Source organism: Podarcis melisellensis (assembly GCF_964234715.1).
Source record: "Podarcis melisellensis genome assembly, chromosome: 10".
NCBI lineage: Eukaryota > Metazoa > Chordata > Lepidosauria > Squamata > Lacertidae > Podarcis > Podarcis melisellensis.
The window spans coordinates 42,943,629-42,962,726 of NC_138542.1; the positions used below are offsets into that span (position 1 = coordinate 42,943,629).

General features: G+C 40.4%; 3 protein-coding genes across 4 annotated transcripts in view; 1 reads left to right on the plus strand and 2 right to left on the minus strand.

Moving 5' to 3' along the window:
- UTP20 (UTP20 small subunit processome component) overlaps positions 1–1,249 on the plus strand; it is a 61,231-nt gene extending 59,982 nt beyond the window's left edge. For both annotated transcript variants that reach the window (XM_081927912.1, XM_081927913.1), the window contains exons 61-62: positions 418–563; positions 707–1,249. In XM_081927912.1, the coding sequence (XP_081784038.1) occupies positions 418–563; positions 707–862 (302 nt within the window). In that variant the 3' untranslated portion in view covers positions 863–1,249. The remainder of the gene's footprint in view (positions 1–417; positions 564–706) is intronic.
- A 1,094-nt stretch (positions 1,250–2,343) lies between these two features.
- ARL1 (ARF like GTPase 1) lies at positions 2,344–8,621 on the minus strand. Its single transcript, XM_081927956.1, has 6 exons — positions 8,470–8,621; positions 6,145–6,282; positions 4,874–4,955; positions 3,994–4,105; positions 2,822–3,000; positions 2,344–2,678 (listed from the first exon to the last, which is right to left on the minus strand). The coding sequence occupies exons 1-6, from the start codon at positions 8,471–8,473 to the stop codon at positions 2,648–2,650; spliced, it is 546 nt and encodes a 181-aa protein (XP_081784082.1). The 5' UTR covers positions 8,474–8,621; the 3' UTR covers positions 2,344–2,647.
- A 1,022-nt stretch (positions 8,622–9,643) lies between these two features.
- The window catches only part of NUP205 (nucleoporin 205), a 32,500-nt gene continuing 23,045 nt past the window's right edge, over positions 9,644–19,098 (minus strand). Inside the window, exons 31-43 of the mRNA XM_081928534.1 lie at positions 18,718–18,866; positions 17,465–17,656; positions 17,080–17,201; positions 16,363–16,501; positions 16,055–16,181; positions 15,376–15,452; positions 15,093–15,221; positions 14,805–14,931; positions 14,184–14,350; positions 13,513–13,636; positions 12,144–12,272; positions 11,013–11,086; positions 9,644–10,429 (exon numbers count right to left, since the gene is read on the minus strand). Of these exons, the coding sequence (XP_081784660.1) occupies positions 10,277–10,429; positions 11,013–11,086; positions 12,144–12,272; positions 13,513–13,636; positions 14,184–14,350; positions 14,805–14,931; positions 15,093–15,221; positions 15,376–15,452; positions 16,055–16,181; positions 16,363–16,501; positions 17,080–17,201; positions 17,465–17,656; positions 18,718–18,866 (1,709 nt within the window). The 3' untranslated portion in view covers positions 9,644–10,276. The remainder of the gene's footprint in view (positions 10,430–11,012; positions 11,087–12,143; positions 12,273–13,512; positions 13,637–14,183; positions 14,351–14,804; positions 14,932–15,092; positions 15,222–15,375; positions 15,453–16,054; positions 16,182–16,362; positions 16,502–17,079; positions 17,202–17,464; positions 17,657–18,717; positions 18,867–19,098) is intronic.

Consider the following 19,098-nt stretch of genomic DNA (forward strand, 5'->3'; position numbering starts at 1 on the left):
GCTTTAGGGACTTAAGATGGTGTTTCAACTGTGCAGTGTTTCTGTCCTACACTTACCTGAATTGCCCTTTCTGAATGGTGGAGTGGGCACATGGTCCTCATTTTTTTTTGGCACTGCTGTTTGTGGCTTTAGCTTCCATTTTAAATTAGTTGCAATTTGCTGTGCCGACTGAACCCTGGCAAACAGCTGCTAACCTTAATTAAGGTTTCTCCATACAAACCAGCTTGTTTCAACTAACCATTTAACTGTGGGTTTGGATGACATGTTAATCTAAAAGCAGATTCTTCTAGTGTCCCAATTCCTACGTATTGTTGGAATGCAACATGTGTGCACAAGAGAGAATGGGGCATTGTATATAGACCTTCTGTAGCACTTGAAGACACTTCTGAGTATTCAAAATCATGTTATCTTTGCTAGATCCAACTCTGAAGAATCTTTCCCAGGAAATCATAGAGCTTTTGAAGAAATTGGTTGGGTTGGAAACCTTTTCACTTGCGTTTGCTTCTGTGCAAAAGCAAGCCAGTCAGAAGAGAGCTATCCGGAAGAAACAGAGAGCCCTGGAGGTTAGTGTTTGACTTTAGTTTTACTTGCATTTGCTTTAAAATGTTCAGCTTATCCAATGGCGGGGAAATTTATTGAAACCGGGCAACTTCAGAATGTATAGGGGAAACGTGAACATGATGACTTTTATCTGTTTTCTTATTAGGCTGTTGCTAATCCTGACATTGCTGCCAAGAAGAAGTTGAAGAGACACAAGAATAAAATTGAAGCAAAGAAGAGAAAAATAGAATTTCTGCGGCCTGGTTACAAAGCAAAAAAACCAAGAAGCCATGCGTTAAAAGACTTGGCGATGGTGGAGTGAAACTATCACATGACTCCCATTATAAATGTTCCATGCTGTATAGAACATGAGACAACTGCAGCAGCAGGTGCTCTTCCCTGCCAGACTCATTTAGAGGATGTTTCAACATGAAATAGTATATACGAAGAACCACAGCAGGGAAGAACAACCTCTTGCAGAGACAAAAAAACCAGCTCTCTTACGGATTACTAATTATTTATTTGTAATTTTAATCTATACATACCCTATTCAACTGGTGCCTTAAAATTTCTCTCCAAATGTTTCTTTTAGAAGATACATTATTAAGGCTGAGCCTTTCAGGGCTGTATAGTTCACTGTAGAGTGATGTACAGTTTGTGGTAATACAGTGTTTCTTTCTAATGAAATGTGTTCAACGAGCCTTTGAAATATTTTCTCCTGATTAACTTTAGCTGGGTGATTTGAACCCTTGTTCAATTCTTCTCATGGAGATGCATTTTTATGTGTTGGTTTCATGACAAAGTGCTGCTACTCTTTCCATTGGCCCTGTAGCGGGAGGCCTATGTTTTTTGAACCCTTGTGCTGATTGCTTTGGAGAAATGTAGCTTTAAAAAACCCAACTGAATGATTGCTGAAGGAGATAACAGTACCCAACAAGGTGAATCATACCATGGAGGCATGTGGTAACATCCCTCTTTCTCCTAGTTTTCTGCAGTCTTCGTTTAAAAAACTCAAATTAGGTTTTTAAAAAGCCACCTGGTTGTCAAGTACAGTGATTCCTTCTGTAGCTTTTGGCTAGCAATTTATAGGAATGTCTCCAGATCTAAAGTGAACCACTGGCTTAGGTGCTTTCCACTGGCCTCACTTAAAATATTTCAGGATACATAGCTTCCTTCAAATCACAACTGAGTCCTTACAGCCCTCAATACATTAAATAAGCATATTCAAATACCTGCAGAACTTCCTGGTTAACTCTGAACCTGCCTTCTCTCCACAACAGCTCCATTTCCAAGCATATATATCTTGAACACATTGAGGCTTTCCTTCACAGGTTACACTGCAAGCAAAATACTTAACTGCCCAGGGTTCCACTGTTGGTTGTAAGAAAACAAAGAACTGTATAAGCAGCACTAATAAGGGTCCCCACATTACAATCAAGTATCAAGGCTTCATCTTGCAACAGTTCTGATCATTTGGATAATGCCACCCAGACTACTTATTTATCCCTTCAAAAAAGGGACGTGGGTGGTGCTGTGGTCTAAACCACAGAGCCTAGGGCTTGCTGATCAGAAGGTCGGTGGTTCGAATCCCCACGACGGGGAAAGCTCCCGTTGCTCGGTCCCAGCTCCTGCCAGCCTAGCAGTTCAAAAGCACGTTAAAGTGCAAGTAGATAAATAGGAACCATTCCGGCGGAAAGGTAAACGGCATTGGACCTAACGATCAGGGGTCCCTTTACATTTTTACTAACTACAAAAAGGAACACATGAAAGGCAACAGGCATGAAATAGAAAAATCTAGATAAATGATAGTTAAATATATTTATTAGTGTTAAATAGTTTCAAACACTTAGAATTCCAAGTAGCAAATGTTTATTCCAATTTATTCTCATGGACTATCAGTTATATGACTGTCATAAAAATTGATGTTACATAACTTACACAAAAAAGAATGTAGTATTTTAAACATAGTATACAGACAAACATTCAGTTGATTCAGTGTGATTTACAATGCAAAGAAGCTCATTCCTTTCAAAAGTTATTCGGCCAGTCCTATTTACAGAATTGCATTTCATTCATATGACAGCTGAAGGAAACTTCCAAGTCCATTTCACTGTCTGCTCTTCAAAGTCTCCACCAACCTAGAAAGATTCAGCTTTGTGATTACATGTATATATAATGATAAAGCAAATATGAAGACTTATTTACAGCAAGATGCCTTGTAGCCCAGCAGGCTCTATACTACATATACACAACCTTAAGAATTAACACCTGTGGTACTTACCACTCCATTGCCTCATCAAGTCCAGTGCCTTTGGTTGCAGATGTCTTGAATATCTGCCATTTTCTATCCTTCAGAGCTGGAAGTCCAAGTGCATTTGCCATTTCTGTTGGAGTCATAGCCTGTTCCATATCTTGTTTGTTTGCAAATACCACTAAAATGGCTTTCTTTAGTTCTTCCTCCTAAAAGAGATGGCAGATTATGTCACAAAAGTGTATTATTAAATCTTGCCTTGAGTCATGCAAAATACCTAAAGCACAGTAGACAGGCTGACTGAAAAATTGATTTTCAGTTATGGGTTTGGTTTATTTATTTACAATTTTAAAAAACTTAAAGTATTTAAGAATTCTCCATTCCTGCTAGTTTTGCATTAGAAATCACTATATGAGAAGTTCCATTGATATGGCTGTATTTGATGTTACAGTATTAGGTGTGAGCGCTTATGTTCAAATGCTGAAGATTCAAATGTATCATCCTTATAGCCATGCATCTAAATCATGTGGGGACCTTGGGCCCTCCAGTTATTGCTGAACTACAACTCACATCAGCCCCACCAAGCATAGACAATGGCCAAGGATGATGGGAGAAACATCTGGAGGACCAAAGGTTCTCCACACCTGATCCAGATGTATTCTATGTGCAGTTGCCTGAACAGCTGAATCTTCCATGGCCACTAGTATAAGATCAGGGGGTAGAAAAAGGCATTTAATGGGTCCTCATGGCCTTAAAACATGCTTAGGAGTGAAAAAATTAGTAAAGGCTAGTGGTATATAATCTCCTGCAGTGCCCCTAATCCCTTTGCACTGTTCTTAACTGAAAGCAGTCAGAAACTCGAGCAAAATTACAAGAATCATCCCAGTCCTTACTCTTTGCTCATGTGGTACAAGTACAGAAATCAAACACTCTGTATTTGCATATGACTTATGAAACACATGTGAAGTTCCAAAACTCCAAGGGATACACAGATGCTGCAACAGGTTGGGTGTGGAAAAAAATATTTCCACCAATAAATACATGAAAACTTACAGAAACAGCAGTAGAAATCTAAAACAGTCTCTGGTTGATAGTAAAACAATTATGAAATGGACCAACCTTGCTAAGTTCACTGAGAGTATCTAAAACTATATTTTTTTAAAAAAACAAAAGCAAAAGAACAAAAACCTCAGGTTTCCTACCTCCAACATGGCAACAAGCTCAGACTTTGAAATTCCAATTCTGTCCCTGTCACAGCTGTCAACTACATAAATGACTGCATCTGTATTGGAATAGTAACATCTCCAATACGGCCTGGAAAATAAACATGTTATTATTTTAAATGTATCGGGTGAAACAATCACAGCTCAATCATAATTAGGACATTTTCTGGCTACCCTTTTCAGGCATAACCATAGATTAAATTTAGGAAGATTATAAGCCTGATAAAGGAAGAAACTAAACTCCGACATACAATCTGTAATATCTACTGAAAGACTGTCTTATCTACTAATATCTAGTAGCTAAACCCTCACACTATTTCCTATTTCTGTCACAAGCGGTCATAAAATGATCCAGTAACACTTGTGTGCCTTCAGAAATCCAGTCTACTTTTCATTATCAAGGAATTTTAGTGGCAAAAAAGGGAAATAAATCTTAGGCAGGGCACATAAAGTCAAGTTCAGGTTAAGCAGCTTTAAACCCACAAAGAAATTCACCAAGTATGCTTGGTTCTGCTGAAGTAAGTTGCCTGCATGGGAAGTTATTTTTTCAAACTAGTATGTCATAATAAACATTTTAGAAATCAGATTTTTAACTGTATTGACAATAAAGCAGTAAGAAAATATGTTCTACCTAACTAAAATCATGCCAATTTTGTAACATCAGATCATGTTCTTTTCTAACCATTGCGGAATTTCTTAAGGACCTCAAGTACTGAGTTAAATACAGTATTTCAGAAGCCATGTTTTCTTTTCTAACCATTGCGGAATTTCTTAAGGACCTCAAGTACTGAGTTAAATACAGTATTTCAGAAGCCATGTCCTGGGTTTTCACTCCTGTGCTTTTTTCCAGAAGCTATACCTGATGCTTGTCTGTCCTCCTAAGTCCCAGACTTGGAACTTCAGATTCTTGTAGGTTACTGTCTCAACATTGAAACCAATTGCTGGAAAAGAAAAAAGTAATTTAGCAGTGCGTTGTTTTTAATGTTGCAAACCAAATCCTATTGTTGAAATCTGAATATACGACATCTTTAATGGTACATATGTTAGTTTCTGTTCTAAGACACTATTTTATGAGTCAATAAAATAGTGGCTTGCCAGTTGGAATGACCCACCCTCTCTTCCTCATGTGCTGCTCTGGGAATCTCCCAACTCCCTTCTGAACTACTTTTGGGGCAGAGTGGGGGAAGCCCCATTATTCAGGGGAAAGTCCTTGCACAGGGCTTCCACTGGCAAGGCTTCTTGGTTGAATCCCTCCTACAGTCCTGGTTTTCTAATTAGGACGACCTAGAAACAAACTATAGGCTCATTTAGCGGGTATTTGTTCTGCCCATATTTGAATACACATTTCTTTAGTATTAATGTTAGATACTCAGGTTGCAATTGTATAAACATTTACTCAATAATAAATCCCATTGAATTCAGTGGCGCTTACTTCTGAACAGACATCAATAGGATTGCGCTATCAAAGAGTTAGAAATTTGAATTTCTAATTTTTAGTGATTTAAGGTAGTGACACTGGGAGGAGCAGAGAGAGAACACACACCATGGTGCATCTGCAGCAGCGCAACCAGCTGCCTTCATCTGCCCCAGCCGCAACAAAACATATATTTCCCATATCAGTCTCTACAGCAGGGGTAGGCAACCTAAGGCCCATAGGCCACAAGCGGCCCACAGGGGTCGTTTAACTGGCCCACGAGCCACCCCTGAACCAAGCCGCCCTAAACTGGCACAGCATGGGGACTTGCTTCAGCAGCGCCGGAAATCGCATCTGTGCAGATGCCGGAAATCGCATCTTAGCAGACGCAGAATATCGCGGGCGTGTGCAATCTGGCCCACGGAGGGATCTCTGCTGAAGTGAACCAGCCCAGATGAGGTAAACCTTGCCGACTCCTGCTCTACAGCCACAGCAGGCACTGCTACCTTCCAACAGTTTGACTTTACCCCAAAAGGTGCACTCCTCCATTATGTCCTGAGACAGATGGATGTCAATCAAATTACATCTGTTTTAGGTGCATTTCAGTAATTTGAGCTTGCCAAATTACAACCTTATTTAACAATGGATGAGTGAACAGAACATAAGAGCATTGCATTACATGTGATGTATTGTGTTACATTTAGAAGAACACTTACTAGGAATGGTAGTCACAACTTCTCCAACTTGCAACCTGTAGAGAATTGTTGTCTTTCCTGCTCCATCTAATCCCAAAATTAGAATCCTCATCTCCCGCGTACCAAATAAACTGGAAAAGATGGTTGAAAAAAACCCACCTATAGAGAACAAGAATAATTGTCAAAACTGAACTGCATTATCATAGACTATCAAATATTAACAGCTTGTTTCCAAAGCTCTTGTGAAAAGAGACAAGACAGATTTCTTGGGGAAGGGTCTTACAGTCATACCTCGGGTTACAGACGCTTCAGTATAAGAGCATACAAATTCTTCTCCAAGAAGAACAGGATGTAAGATTGTTCAACACTTGTTTTGTATAAGGCTCCTACAAGTGTGCCCTATAATTCCTGTAGCTATATTATAATCTGGACAAAGAATCAGAGCTGGAAGGGACCCTGAGGATCATCTAGTCCAACCCCCTGCACTGCAGAAATATGCAGCTGCAACCTTGGCATTATCAGCTGCACACTCTAACCATCTGAGCTATCCTGTCTACATGGCAAGGTAGACTCTCTATTAGACTTCTGCTGTAACTTCAATTCCTCCCTCCCCTATCTAGGTTTGGAGAGTTTCCAAAACAAATAAACTTCCTCAATACCAGAGTCACAGAAACCTCACAGAATTGTATAGGTAAAAGGGACAACACGGATCATGCTCTACCAACTGAGCTATCTCAATGTCATATGAATAAAAGGACCCTACCCAAGAAGCCTACAATCACACCCTTGCTAATTGAACCACCACTCCAACCACACCCACAGAGTATCATTCAGATTTCACAAAATTACCTCTAAAGAGCACTCATACTGGCCACGCTCTTAAAACATGGTAAACCATAAACCATGATTTATTGTGTATGAACAAAATCACATGTCACTCCTCCTGAGCTGGGAGGAATCAAATCATGATCCCCAGTGTTACATCATGGTTTGCTTCATTCCGACCAAACCCTAATCTGTAACCAAGATTTCTCCTTAATTTAGTAATCGTAGGCTGCTGGATCAAAACAAACCATTTGGACATAACACCATGCCAAGGATCATGGTTTGTTTTCTCCTAGCATTAGTTGGCAGGAGTGCAGCATCCCTTATGGGGGCCTGTCTCTTTCCATTAAAATCTGCTTTCCCCAAATTAAGAGCACTATAGAAGAAAAGCGGTCTTTCATTATGGAGCAGGCCACACAGGTACCTCAGAAGGCTGATAAACACATGAAGACTCAACAGGCGGAGCCTTAACAATTGTTTATTGAACAACAGCAATCTACAAAATCTTCAAGTACTGTGGTACCTCTGGTTACGTACTTAATTCGTTCCGGAGGTCTGTTAACCTGAAACTGTTCTTAACCTGAAGCACCACTTTAGCTAATGGGGCCTCCTGCTGCCGCCGCACCACCAGAGCACAATTTCTGTTCTCATCCTGAAGCAAAGTTCTTAACCCGAGGTACTATTTCTGGGTTAGCGGAGTCTGTAACCTGAAGCATATGTAACCTGAAGCGAATGTATATCCCGAGGTACCACTGTACATTTCTTTTTTCTTCTGATCATCAGAAATAGGAAATTACTTTGGTGAAACCAGACAGCCCAAGAAAACAAGCCTCCTGTAGGGTAATCATCTTTGAGCACCGGCCGGATAGGCAGAGGCTGAGAGCACCTGGAGTCCAACAACATCTGGAGAGTTTACGGGATTCCCCGAGGAACGTGGTGCGTGTGCTGCTCCCAGGTCCTTCCCTAAAGCGAAGTGGCTTCGGGTGGCACTGGGAGGCGAGGCAGAGCGCGCACCGGAGGAAGGCGGAGCTGGCGCGGGAGCCCAGGCCAAGGACCAGGTGGGCGAGGACCCCGAAGGAACCTCCCCGCCCACGGCAGAGCAGCCGGGCGAAGGAAAGCCGGCCTCCTCGGCAGCGGCCGGGAGAAAGGGCGCCGCGTAACGTTACTCGAAGGGAAGCGGGGAGGATTCCGCTCGGGGGGGGGGCACTCGAAGGTGCACCTCCCTCCCGGGCTACGTCTGGCCCAATGAGCTGCAGCGAGAGGGGATTCTCCCTACTGCCCCAACCTGAGGGCAACTCCGCGTGACGGGAAAGCTCGCCTGTTGCGACACGGGAACGAGAACCATCCCGGGGAAACGCAGCGCACCGAGTGGCCTCCCTCGGGGGGAGAGAGACACACTCCTCTCTCTCGCCCCCGCCGTTTCCAGGCGACCTGCTTCCCGCCCGGCCTGCATCTGCGCCACCGCTTCACCCGCCCCGCTTCTCCCTCAGCAGCCCGGCCGCCTCCGCGCCCTTTCCTCACCCATGGCTGAGGCGCTTTCCCGCGTCGCTTCCCTCTCAGAGAAAACGCCGACCCCCCTCCGCGGCCGCCGCCGTTAACCCGGAAGTTGGCCGCGAAGCTGCTGCTTCCACGTCGACCGCCTCCCTCACAGCCGCTGGGCACACGGAGGGCAAAGCAGGGGCAGCGCTCGGATTAGGGCTTTCGACACGAGGCGCCGGGGCTGAAAAGGGCTTCCGCCGCCACTCCTGTCAGGGGCTAAGGCTGGTGGGGATCGTGTGGCAGCAACCCCCTTTTAAAAAAAAAAATCTTTTCACGATTTAAACAGCTACGTGACGAATCTGCCGTTTCGAAACGAGATGCCGCTTCCTTGCTGGAAAGTAGCGGCAGGAGGCGGGAACCGCTGAAGGGAGGGGTCACAGTGGGCGGCGGGGGGCGGGGCGGAGAGTTCTTGGCCCGCGTGGCGCCACGAGGGGATTCACGTGGTGAGGATGCGCGCATATCGCTCTGGCTGAAGGGAAAACCCCAGCTTTCCCAGCTAGCGCTTTCATGCTACGGGAGCAGCGTCTAGGATCTTCCCATACAAATAAACATTTGGTAGGATTAGTCCCCAGTACGCAAAGGATGGTGCTTGACAGGCAGGCAACTTGTTATAGGAAGGTAAAGCAGAGGTTGGTGTTATACACGCTAATGCATGATCTCTGTAATCATGAGTGGCAAGCAGAAATTAAACCGCAAAGAAGTCGGCTTCAGTACTGGCTTCCAGAGGTGATTCAGGAATCAGGATACTGCTTGGGCACAACATTGCCCTCAGCTAAAGTGTTTCATGATAAGCTTTTAGGAAAAAACAATAGCACTCTACTATGTATGCATCAGGTTAAGATCCTTAAGGGTGCACACAGGGATAACCTGCAGCTGTCAAGTCCCCTGGAAGTATAGTCTGGAACAGCCTTGTAATTAAAACATTCAGCTGGTAATTAGGCAACATGGAATTGCATGCGGGTGAATGAGCACTCAATCATTTCTTTGTGCCCAGCAGAGAAATGTTCTTCAACAGCCAGCCCACAGCAGGTTGAAGAATCTTTTTTTGTTTTGTTTTGGTAGGCTTTCATGGCCTTATTTTAAAAAGACTGTTCTGGAAGTAACACCTCATATTTCTCTTACATTTTTGATGAACAGGGATAGAGTGACATGAGGGTTAAGTTTTAAAATCAGTAAGGATTTTAATGGTTTAAGCACATCATCCACATTTGAATGGAGAAGTTTTCACAGTGAATACGTACACAATAAAATAAGTAAAATCTGGTAACCTAGATTCCCCGGGATACATTGCTTTCCCTTTATCCCTAACTGCATATTATACAAAACTACAAAACTATTACTACTTCTCTTTTGGAAGCAGTAAGGCAAGAGTACAGCTGACGTGGAGAGTGGTTACTTATGAAGTGGGTTGATTGGTTTTCTACATCTATTCTGGCAATCATCCAAGAAATGAATCCCAAAAAAACAATCTTTATTCCCATTGGCATGGTTTGTACTTGTTACAGCTGTGAAAAATCAGCCAAGATCCCATTTCTGATCTAATTTGTTCTTTTAAATTACATCTCCTTTCCATAATAGTTTTGTTTTTTGTTTCTACTCAAGATGATTGTATGTATGTATGTTATTTAAAAAAATGTTTATTCCCCCCCTTCAATAGGTGGAAATAGAAAGAATTACACAAAACTGATTCATTATTTGAATGAAAAAATATAGCAAAATAGTTTTGACCATAATTTAGAAAATGACACTTGTACAAAAAACAACTTCAGTGAGGCAAAAGCATAAATCTTCAGGTCCTTGATAGCCTCAGTAGTCCACGGATACGTCTAACGAGTGCTTGAATGAAAGTGTAGCGTGATCGGACCTTAGAATAGAGGCTTTCAATGTCAAGGAGCTTCTTCTGCAGCGATTCCCCAAAACTGTTGATGGCTTCAATCTGAAGCTGGAGGAGTGGAGAAAAAAATAATGTAACTTCTGTTCATTACACCCGGCTTTTTAAACAAACAAACAAACAAACAAACAAACATACATTTCTTTCTTATTTAGAAATACCAGCTCTCATATAAAGTCTAATTAAAGTTATGTGGCTTTGTGAGGGGAAGGCACATCACAAACCCCTGAATGATAAAACATTGGTCTCAATGAGTTATTTCTCAAGCTGTTAGGAAAAAATCAAAGGCTCAGAAATAACTGCAATCTAACAATGTACTCCTTTTAAATTTTATTTCAGAAGTGAAAATGTAACTAGTCATCTTCAGTAATTATGCAAGATATAATGGGAAGCATGAATGATGGTCTATAAGTTCATCACAGTTTATTCTATGTTTCTTCCCAAATACAAAAATGAACTAGGTTGCAGCTCGTTTGTCTGGAGCAGATAAAGTCAAAGCAGCAGCAGAACCAGAAGAGGAGTAGGTGCAGCCTCTTCTTCAGGACTCCACACATCACACTAAACCAAGGTTTAGCTTAGCCTTATGTGTGAACTGAGCCACTGTTTCCAGAAAAGACTATTTGAAAGATCTTACCTGATCTATATCAAGTTGGCTCACTCTGCTCAATCCACTTTTAAAATCAAAGTTAGGATCTGAACTGAAGGAATCTTGGAATTTAAAAAAATGACAATAGTTATTTTTAGGTACAAAACAAGCTTTCAAAATGTATAACATAAAACAATTTATAGGACTGTAGCCTATGTGCCACTGAACTCAAGAGCACTTTCAGCTTAGTAGATATGATAGGATTGTGCTTTAAGATTTCTAGCTTGTTTTGTCTGTACAGTAATCGCCTCTCTATACCATATCATCTTCCTATCCTAATTTTTCACCAAAACATACAGGTAGAAGTGACTTACTTGTCCCAGGCAACCAAACTGGTTTTCCTTTAAGTCAACCTCTAGCTTTCAACTTGGCAAAGCCACGTGACTTGTATGCAGGTGCACAGAATTTATGTGACTTGTATGCAGGTGCAACAGTAATACACCTAGCTTCAGCCGGCGGGATCATTAAGCTTCCACAACCCACAAATCAGTGCCATAAAGTATCTGAACACATGGGGGCACAGACAAAGATTCCATACTATATAGGGAAAAGGTAGTCAACTCTTTCTTTTGAACTGAGAGGAAACAAGACTTGGGAGATCTGAACCTTGTTGGTGGAATCTCTCCCCATCAAACTCCCTTATCAATGTTACCTGTCGCCCATCTACCACCCCCATAAAACTACTTAGCTAGTCTCCAAAGGACTCCTCCTGAAAGGACCTATTGAGCTCACCTCTTGAGGAGGTAGCTCAAAGCTTTACAACATTCAACAAGTTTGCTGAACTTAAAATAATAAAGTATTTCAGTGTACATTTTGTTGAACAAGAGACATCTATTTTTAATGCAGCTGTGTTTGATAATCCAATTAAAATCAGTCCAATCAATGCAAGAAATCCCTCCCTGCACTACTGTGGTGCAGCAATAGCCAAAACTGCATTCAAACATACTGCTTGCACCAAACAAAAGTAATGTTTATGACTGAATAAAAAATTGTTACCACTAAACTTACTAAAGTAGGCTAAAAACCATTTAGAATTCTTAATTACACTGTCATAACCTAGTGTGTAACTTTAATCACACAGCATAACACAAGAACCCCTAAAAGTCTGAGGAAAACTACCTTGTAATCTTCTGCTCTTGATTCGATTCCTGGAGGCCAAAAGAGAATCCTGAGAATCCGTAGGGGTACAGTGTAGCAGATAGTGTTCCAGGTGCCGCCAAAGAATGAAAAGGCACGTTTCTATAATATCTGCAAGCATTTCTAGTAAAGGAAAATGCATATATATATAGAGAGAGAGAATTTGGAAAAGAGGGCTCCTAAGAGCCCCTATATTGTCTCAACATTGTTCTAGAAAACTTAACCATCTTTAAGTACTAACACAAACAAGACCACATTTATCCAGAGCAGGTCTTTCCCCACAACATTCATGCATATTTCCAAAACACAGGTAGGAGACAAAACTGTTGTTGATACTGTCCTATTGTTATCATCACCATAAACACCATCATATTTATACTCTGCCTTTTTCCGACAGGACTCAAGGCAACTTACAGATAAAACCAAAACCACTAAAAACATAGAAAAATTAAACACTGAAACAGATTTTTTATATGTGATTAGTTTGACTTCTATCAAACATACATAATTACAAAAAAGCAACAGCACAGCACTAGTCCTTTATTTAAAAGCAGTCAATTCCCAAAAGGCTGTTGGAACAAGAAGGGGGGAAGCCTGAGGGAGCGGGTTCCAAATTCACAGAGAAGGCCCTGCACTGGTAATTTCCCAAACAAACACGTGTAAGAAGAAACTGCAGGCCACCTTACCACCAACACACACTACTAAAGCATTGAACAATTTTAATAGTTTTGCATTACATGTCCAACAAACAAAAAAGAAATTAAGAAACCCTTAAGACCAGAAACTACTTCTGCCTCTTAAAGAGGGGCCGAACCTTCTCTTTTACTACATTCCACTGTCTAGGCTGTATGAATTGTGTATTGCTTCGTAATGATTTGTTGGGTCTCTGGACCGTAATAAAGATTGATGATGACATTCCAGTGTCTGGGAATGAGTTTCATATCAGTAACCAAAAACAAGGTTTTGACATTTTCTTGTGTTACACTGTAAAATTCATTCTGATAAATTTGAAGGGCACTGGATCTAGTTTCTAGACCACTGATAATGCAGTTTTGTGATATAAATTATTCATTGTTAACCGCATATCTGAATGAAGGAGACACTTCCATCTCTCTGTAAGTAAACATCGCAAGTTCAGGTTTGCAAGGAGTGAATGCTTAGCTGGGTACCATACCCTGCAAGGTTTCATGATCTAGAAAAGTCAATATTTAAAGTGTGAAGATTGACGAATAAGCCCCTCTCTCCCTCAGATTTCATGAACAAGTTCTGAATTTCCAATTTTTTTAAAAAGCTGACTTAGAAATTTCACCAGTAAAATTTTCAGTGTCTCATCATAATTATCAAAAGATACAGCAACACAGAGAAAGCAACTTGGCTCGATTGTTGATCAACTTCACCAACCGTCGCTTTGCCAAGATGTATTTTTGGGTAGTAGAAATTTTGTCAACTCCAGCAAGCATAACTGACTGGCACAACTGTGAAAAGAACAAACACACATATAAAGACATACTAGACATACTACCATGTAGCTTGTTCACTAAAGTGTGTAGGAGCCCTACAGACTCCGCTACACCCAAAGTCTGACTTTATCCTATTTTACAGAAAACTTAAAAACATGTTAATGCGAAGCCTTAGATTTATGATGACTGCTTTTGTTCTTAAAAGAAATCAACTTACATATTTTCAGACAAACTAATCCCTAACCTGATAATCTCTGCAAAGTTTGATGGGGAAAAATAGTTTAATTATGTCATCTTATTCTATCAGGGAAAGTAAAAATGTTTAGATTTGTCTAAACCCAGAAAGTTTACCTCACACTAGCCCTTCTGGGAGTTAGTAAGTATAAATATAGACGTTGAAAGAAAAACCCAACAGGATGCTTTTCTTGTATCTTAGAATAATGTTATGGCCACTGATATACATTTACTAAGCTTTCCTTCACCAACTGGTTATTTACAATAATGATACATTCTTTTGCATAATAAATCTGAAGGAGACTCAAAGAGAACAGAAGTTGGCTACCTCCTTTATCTCATCTGGTGGCAGTTGCTCCACATTCTGCAACTTGCTAACACTCTGACGATGGCTGTCGTAGTAACTGAAGAAGTCATTGGCACTCTGCTTTAACAGATAGACAATTATACCCAAGCCAGGCAAACGCCAATAAGGAATCACTGCTGCTTGTGAATCTAAAACAGATTACAATCAAAGTTTTAAAAATTAGCTTAAATTCCCTGAGGGGCGGTGGTTAAAGCCTAAATTTATAAACCTTGAAATTAATTTAATACACAAACTGGAAGATAAATTCACTGTAACCGCATTACTTATTTTGTGATAGATGTTTCACACAACCAAATACGGCTATCCGGGCAGGATTTTCAAAGCCTAATTACTATTTCTGTCATATAAAACTGCTGTCAAGATATAAGACTAATATATCAGATATAATAATAAATAAGCTCTTTAAAAGCCTGATCCACCATAGAAAATTTCTCAAACCTTCCTGCAGCATCTCATAACATGATGTAAAGGGAATCTTCAGTATATGAGAAAGAACATGCCGAGGTTCGTTAACTTCTTGCCAGTGTTAACTCGGCTTCTGGAATGCAGTCCCTGTTCTACACCAGTAAAACCCAAACCAACCTTGTCGAGGTCCATCTCGATTAGTGGTCTCAGACAGGCTAGGAGTGAAAAGGCAAACTGTGTGCTCAAAGGTGGGGGCACACTGCATCATCAGCAACTGGCAGTATTCCATCACATTGGCACAGATCTGCAGAGGAAGATGAAAAGCAAGTTGACAGCAATCAAGTACAAAGTGCAGGCATGGTCACTTCTACCACATCCTTAGGATAATGGCAGAGAAAAGAAGAAACGGACATTTTACCATTGTGAAAAAGGGACTTTTAGTTGTATTACTCGGCTGAGGCTCACCTGTTGCATGGCCAGTTCAATTTCATCTCTCTTGTTCACTTTGTCTCCCTCTGCTTGATCGTCTTGCAGCTTAAACTGACGCAATCTATCACCACCACCAAACCTTGTTAGGAGGCCCAAGCACTGGCGCTGAAAATCAAAGGAATATAGAGAAACTGATGACTGTTTCCGCCTGCCAGGTATAGCTGCTTGTTATCTATTGCATGTCTGTCATGCCAGGGAGGAGGGAGTTGAATTCAAACCATTAACAGGAAACAGTTGCTGTGATCACAAAACTGCATACCTGAAATCGCCCAATATGTCCTTGCAGTTCAATCTGCATCCCTTCAGTAACATCAAGGTCAAAATCACCTAGTGCTCCTAATGAAATATAATACAATGGGAGCTCAATACTTATTTTTATTCTTCTTCTGGTTAGAATGCATAATCAAATAAGCGACACATAAACATTAGCCCAAGAGTTTTTGTGAACTTTCCACGCCTATTCAGTTCTATGCAAGTCAAAAGTTTGCACATACTTTTATGAAGATAAGTGAGTTTGGTGAAAGAGATATTTGTATGTAACAAAGCTAATGATTAGAATGACTAGAAAGAGGGGAAGCCAACCCTAACATACAAGCTCGAATGAACAGACTGTGTACATGGATAAAGATATGAAGGAGGAAGGCTGACAGGGGGTGGGGAGGGCTGGAGTGGGGAGGGAGGAAGAAAATAAATAAATAAATAAATAAATAAATGAAACCAGATGGTACGAATTGATTTTGTTATGTAAGCCTATTTTTCGGAAACAATATATATTAATGTTATGTAGTTAGGCATTGTAGTATGAATGAATTTTGTTCTGTATTCTTTGTTTTATAGAATATATATAATAATGTTATGTTACTAAGCAAATTTAATAAAACAAATAATAATAATAAAAAGATTAGAATGACTATAAACTGGCTGCCAAAGGTACCCACCAGGCAGAGCAGCTTTGCTGATTATCCCAGTCAGCAAGGCCAGTTCTTGCAAGGACCCCACACTGACTTCTTGACACCGCAAGATTGCTTGGATAGTATCTGAATGTGATATTAGGAACTGCAAAACCTATAACGAAACAAGAAAGTATATGCAGAAATAAAATTAAAATACAATTAAGAACTTCAGGACAACGTATCAGTAGAGGAGGCTTGGAAATAACAAAACATAAAACACGAAGTTTGCTGTGGGAAGGAGTAACAGTAACGGATAGCCGACACCACTAGGAATTTCTTGCATTTTCCCTTACCTGTCCTGCAGCCTGTGCGTGCTCTGCCATACTTGATGTGAGGATGACCTGGCACAGCTGGAGAGCTGGCAGAAGAATCTGGCGATAGCGTTCTACAGGAGCAGGAATAAAGACGGGGGTTTCTCGCATTCCAAATATTCTGAAGAAAGGAGATAAAAGAAAATGAGAATGTAAATAACTGGTAGATTTTTAAAAAACATCACAGCAACTCATCAGAACATAATGTTATGAAAGCTGAGCGCTGCCCCCACACTCTGTCGAGTGGTAGCAAAAGTCCAGTGGGTTCCAGGAGCTCCCCATGGTTTGTCCTCCTTTGAAGAATCAAAGACGCGGAGGAGACTGACATAGCTTTAAGAAATATAATTGATTCACATATTTACACCCTCAGTCTGCAAGAAGGGAATCCAAATCTTATGGCACAGTCATCTCAAGAGAGGGTGGTTCCTATCAACAGTGCAGCACAGGAGTCAAAGGCTGCAGAGCTACTTATAGTGAAATAATTTTGTACCACATCTCCAGCAAACACACACTATTACTAATATACTTATACCTGTTTGGATAGGATCCTTCCTGACACAGCAGCATGAATTCAATGAAGGCATATAAATGTTAATCGTTGTAAACCACAGAGTGGGGCCTCAGCATTGAGAGATTTTGTTCTCGGGATGTGTTCGCAACTTGCGACATAACTCTGAGGACAAATTGTATGACACTTACCCCTGCTGATCTGTTTCTGGTCGCATGTCATATACCTGACACTGGGCAAGCTTCACAATCACTCCAGATCTACGTAACTCTAGTGCTCCCTGCTGTATTTTGGCCACTTTGGTCAGGAATGCCTGAAACATATAGTAAAAAAAGAAAAGAAAATGAATTTTAAAAAGAACAAAGGTTATTTTTTTTAATGTGGCAACTCTAAATGTTTTTCTGTCAGCAACCTTAAAACATACCTTCAAGTTAAAACACAAAAACTGAATTATATTCATTTATTTAACCCAGCCAATGGACACTTATTTAGATATGCTCATGCATATCTTGGATTATGAATCCAGGATTTGGCTGTGTGGACCCCCAGGTCACTGAACAGTTATTAAGAACTTACCATTTTTGACTCATAGGTGTACAGTGCTTTAAGTAGAGGAGGCTGGGGTGTAAGTAAGCTTTGCAGCTTGAGGTCGTCATCTGCTAGGCTATCTACAAGTACTTTTAGATAGCCACTGTTGGAGAGATACAACAACCATTGCTGCTGTTTATCTACAGAGATGATGCGATCAAGCAAGGCTAGTGCTAGCATCTGAAAAATAAAAATGAAAGATTAAATTCCTCAAGAAAGGATACAAAAATTATCTAATCTCTACTACAACTTATTTAAAAACTGGGTATTTCTGACCTATATAGCCTACTATGTTGAAATAATGGGAATGTACAATATCTGCAGACTAGCCAAGATGATGCCGGCTCCTAATACTTTAATGTTTTACATTTTCAAGCATGTCAACAAATCTTCTACTATAGGAAGTTTTTAGTCAACAGTTGCAGCTGCACATCTTGCTAGAATGCAAGATGAGAGAAAAAACGGTGTCCCAGTTTCAAGCGAAAACTAGTGAAATTTTCTTATTTTCAGTGACATTATTTTAAAAGTTCTGATAGTAAATGCAATCTGTGAATGGGCCACTAATCTGCGGATTTAAGAAATGTCTAAGAAAACATGCATTTAACCTACCTCCACTCTAGATCACTGACTGCTGTGACATCAAGAGTTGGGTAGACATTATCAAGGGGGATGGCAAATGTAGATGCTAATTTTAGTGGCCAAAACCTTTTTTATAATGTCCAGTTTGGTTGGTCATGATTGTGTACATGCTATTCATCATTAACCATGTTTCATCACAAACTGGTGAACTACATTGAAACTATATGGACTGGTTTAAAAATGAAGAACAGAACAAGAGTAAACACCGGGCATTCTTTCCCAACCTTCATAGCTTACATTATGTTTGCTCTTCATTGCCTATTACCTTTTCTGCTATAGAAGCAACTTTAACTACAAATGCAGTCATTTTTTCCAAATGTAAAAACTGAATGATGTAACAAGGAAAGAAGGCTAACAGCTACATTACTCAGGCACAGGTAGCAAATGTTTACCACACTTCACCTGGTATATATGTATTATCACTTGAAAATAATTACCAAAAGCAAGTATGTAAGATATGAAAGACTTACTGAACTACTTTTTAAAAAAATCTAAACTGTCAAATAATTCTTTAATAAATATTTGAATGTTCCAAAATTAAGACATCAATTGTGACTTGAACCTGTTTAAAATTAAAATACAGAATATCTTATTTTATTTACCCGTCCAATTTCATGACCATCACAGGCATCTCGGCAAACCACCTCCATTAGGGCAGAACCATAGCTTTCAATAATTGCCATGTTTTCTCTCTGCAATTTACTGTAAGCATCTTCAGGCGCTGTTAAACACTCCCACGTGGTCTTCTTTGCTATAAAGAGGAAGAAAAGGACAAAATTAAAGGGGAAACAATGTACCAGAGCATGCGAACAACTACATATGCCTTTATGGGGAGGGGAAAAGGAGAGTATTTTAGTTGGAATGTTCAAATGAGAAAATAGATCCCTCAGCAAAGAACGCTACTTGTAACAGAATACGAACAAAAAAGCTTCTTCGGATGAACTCTGATGGGAAACACACACATATTTACTTCAGTGAAAGGA

What these genes read in the sequence shown, in the direction of transcription:
- ARL1 (XM_081927956.1), bottom strand. An exon ending in AGTTGTGACTACCATTCCTA is followed by an intron (nt 4,956 to 6,144) that starts GTAAGTGTTCTT and finishes TTTCTTTTCCAG; the next exon opens with CAATTGGTTTCAATGTTGAG. An exon ending in GGAGGACAGACAAGCATCAG is followed by an intron (nt 4,106 to 4,873) that starts GTATAGCTTCTG and finishes TTTATTTTCCAG; the next exon opens with GCCGTATTGGAGATGTTACT.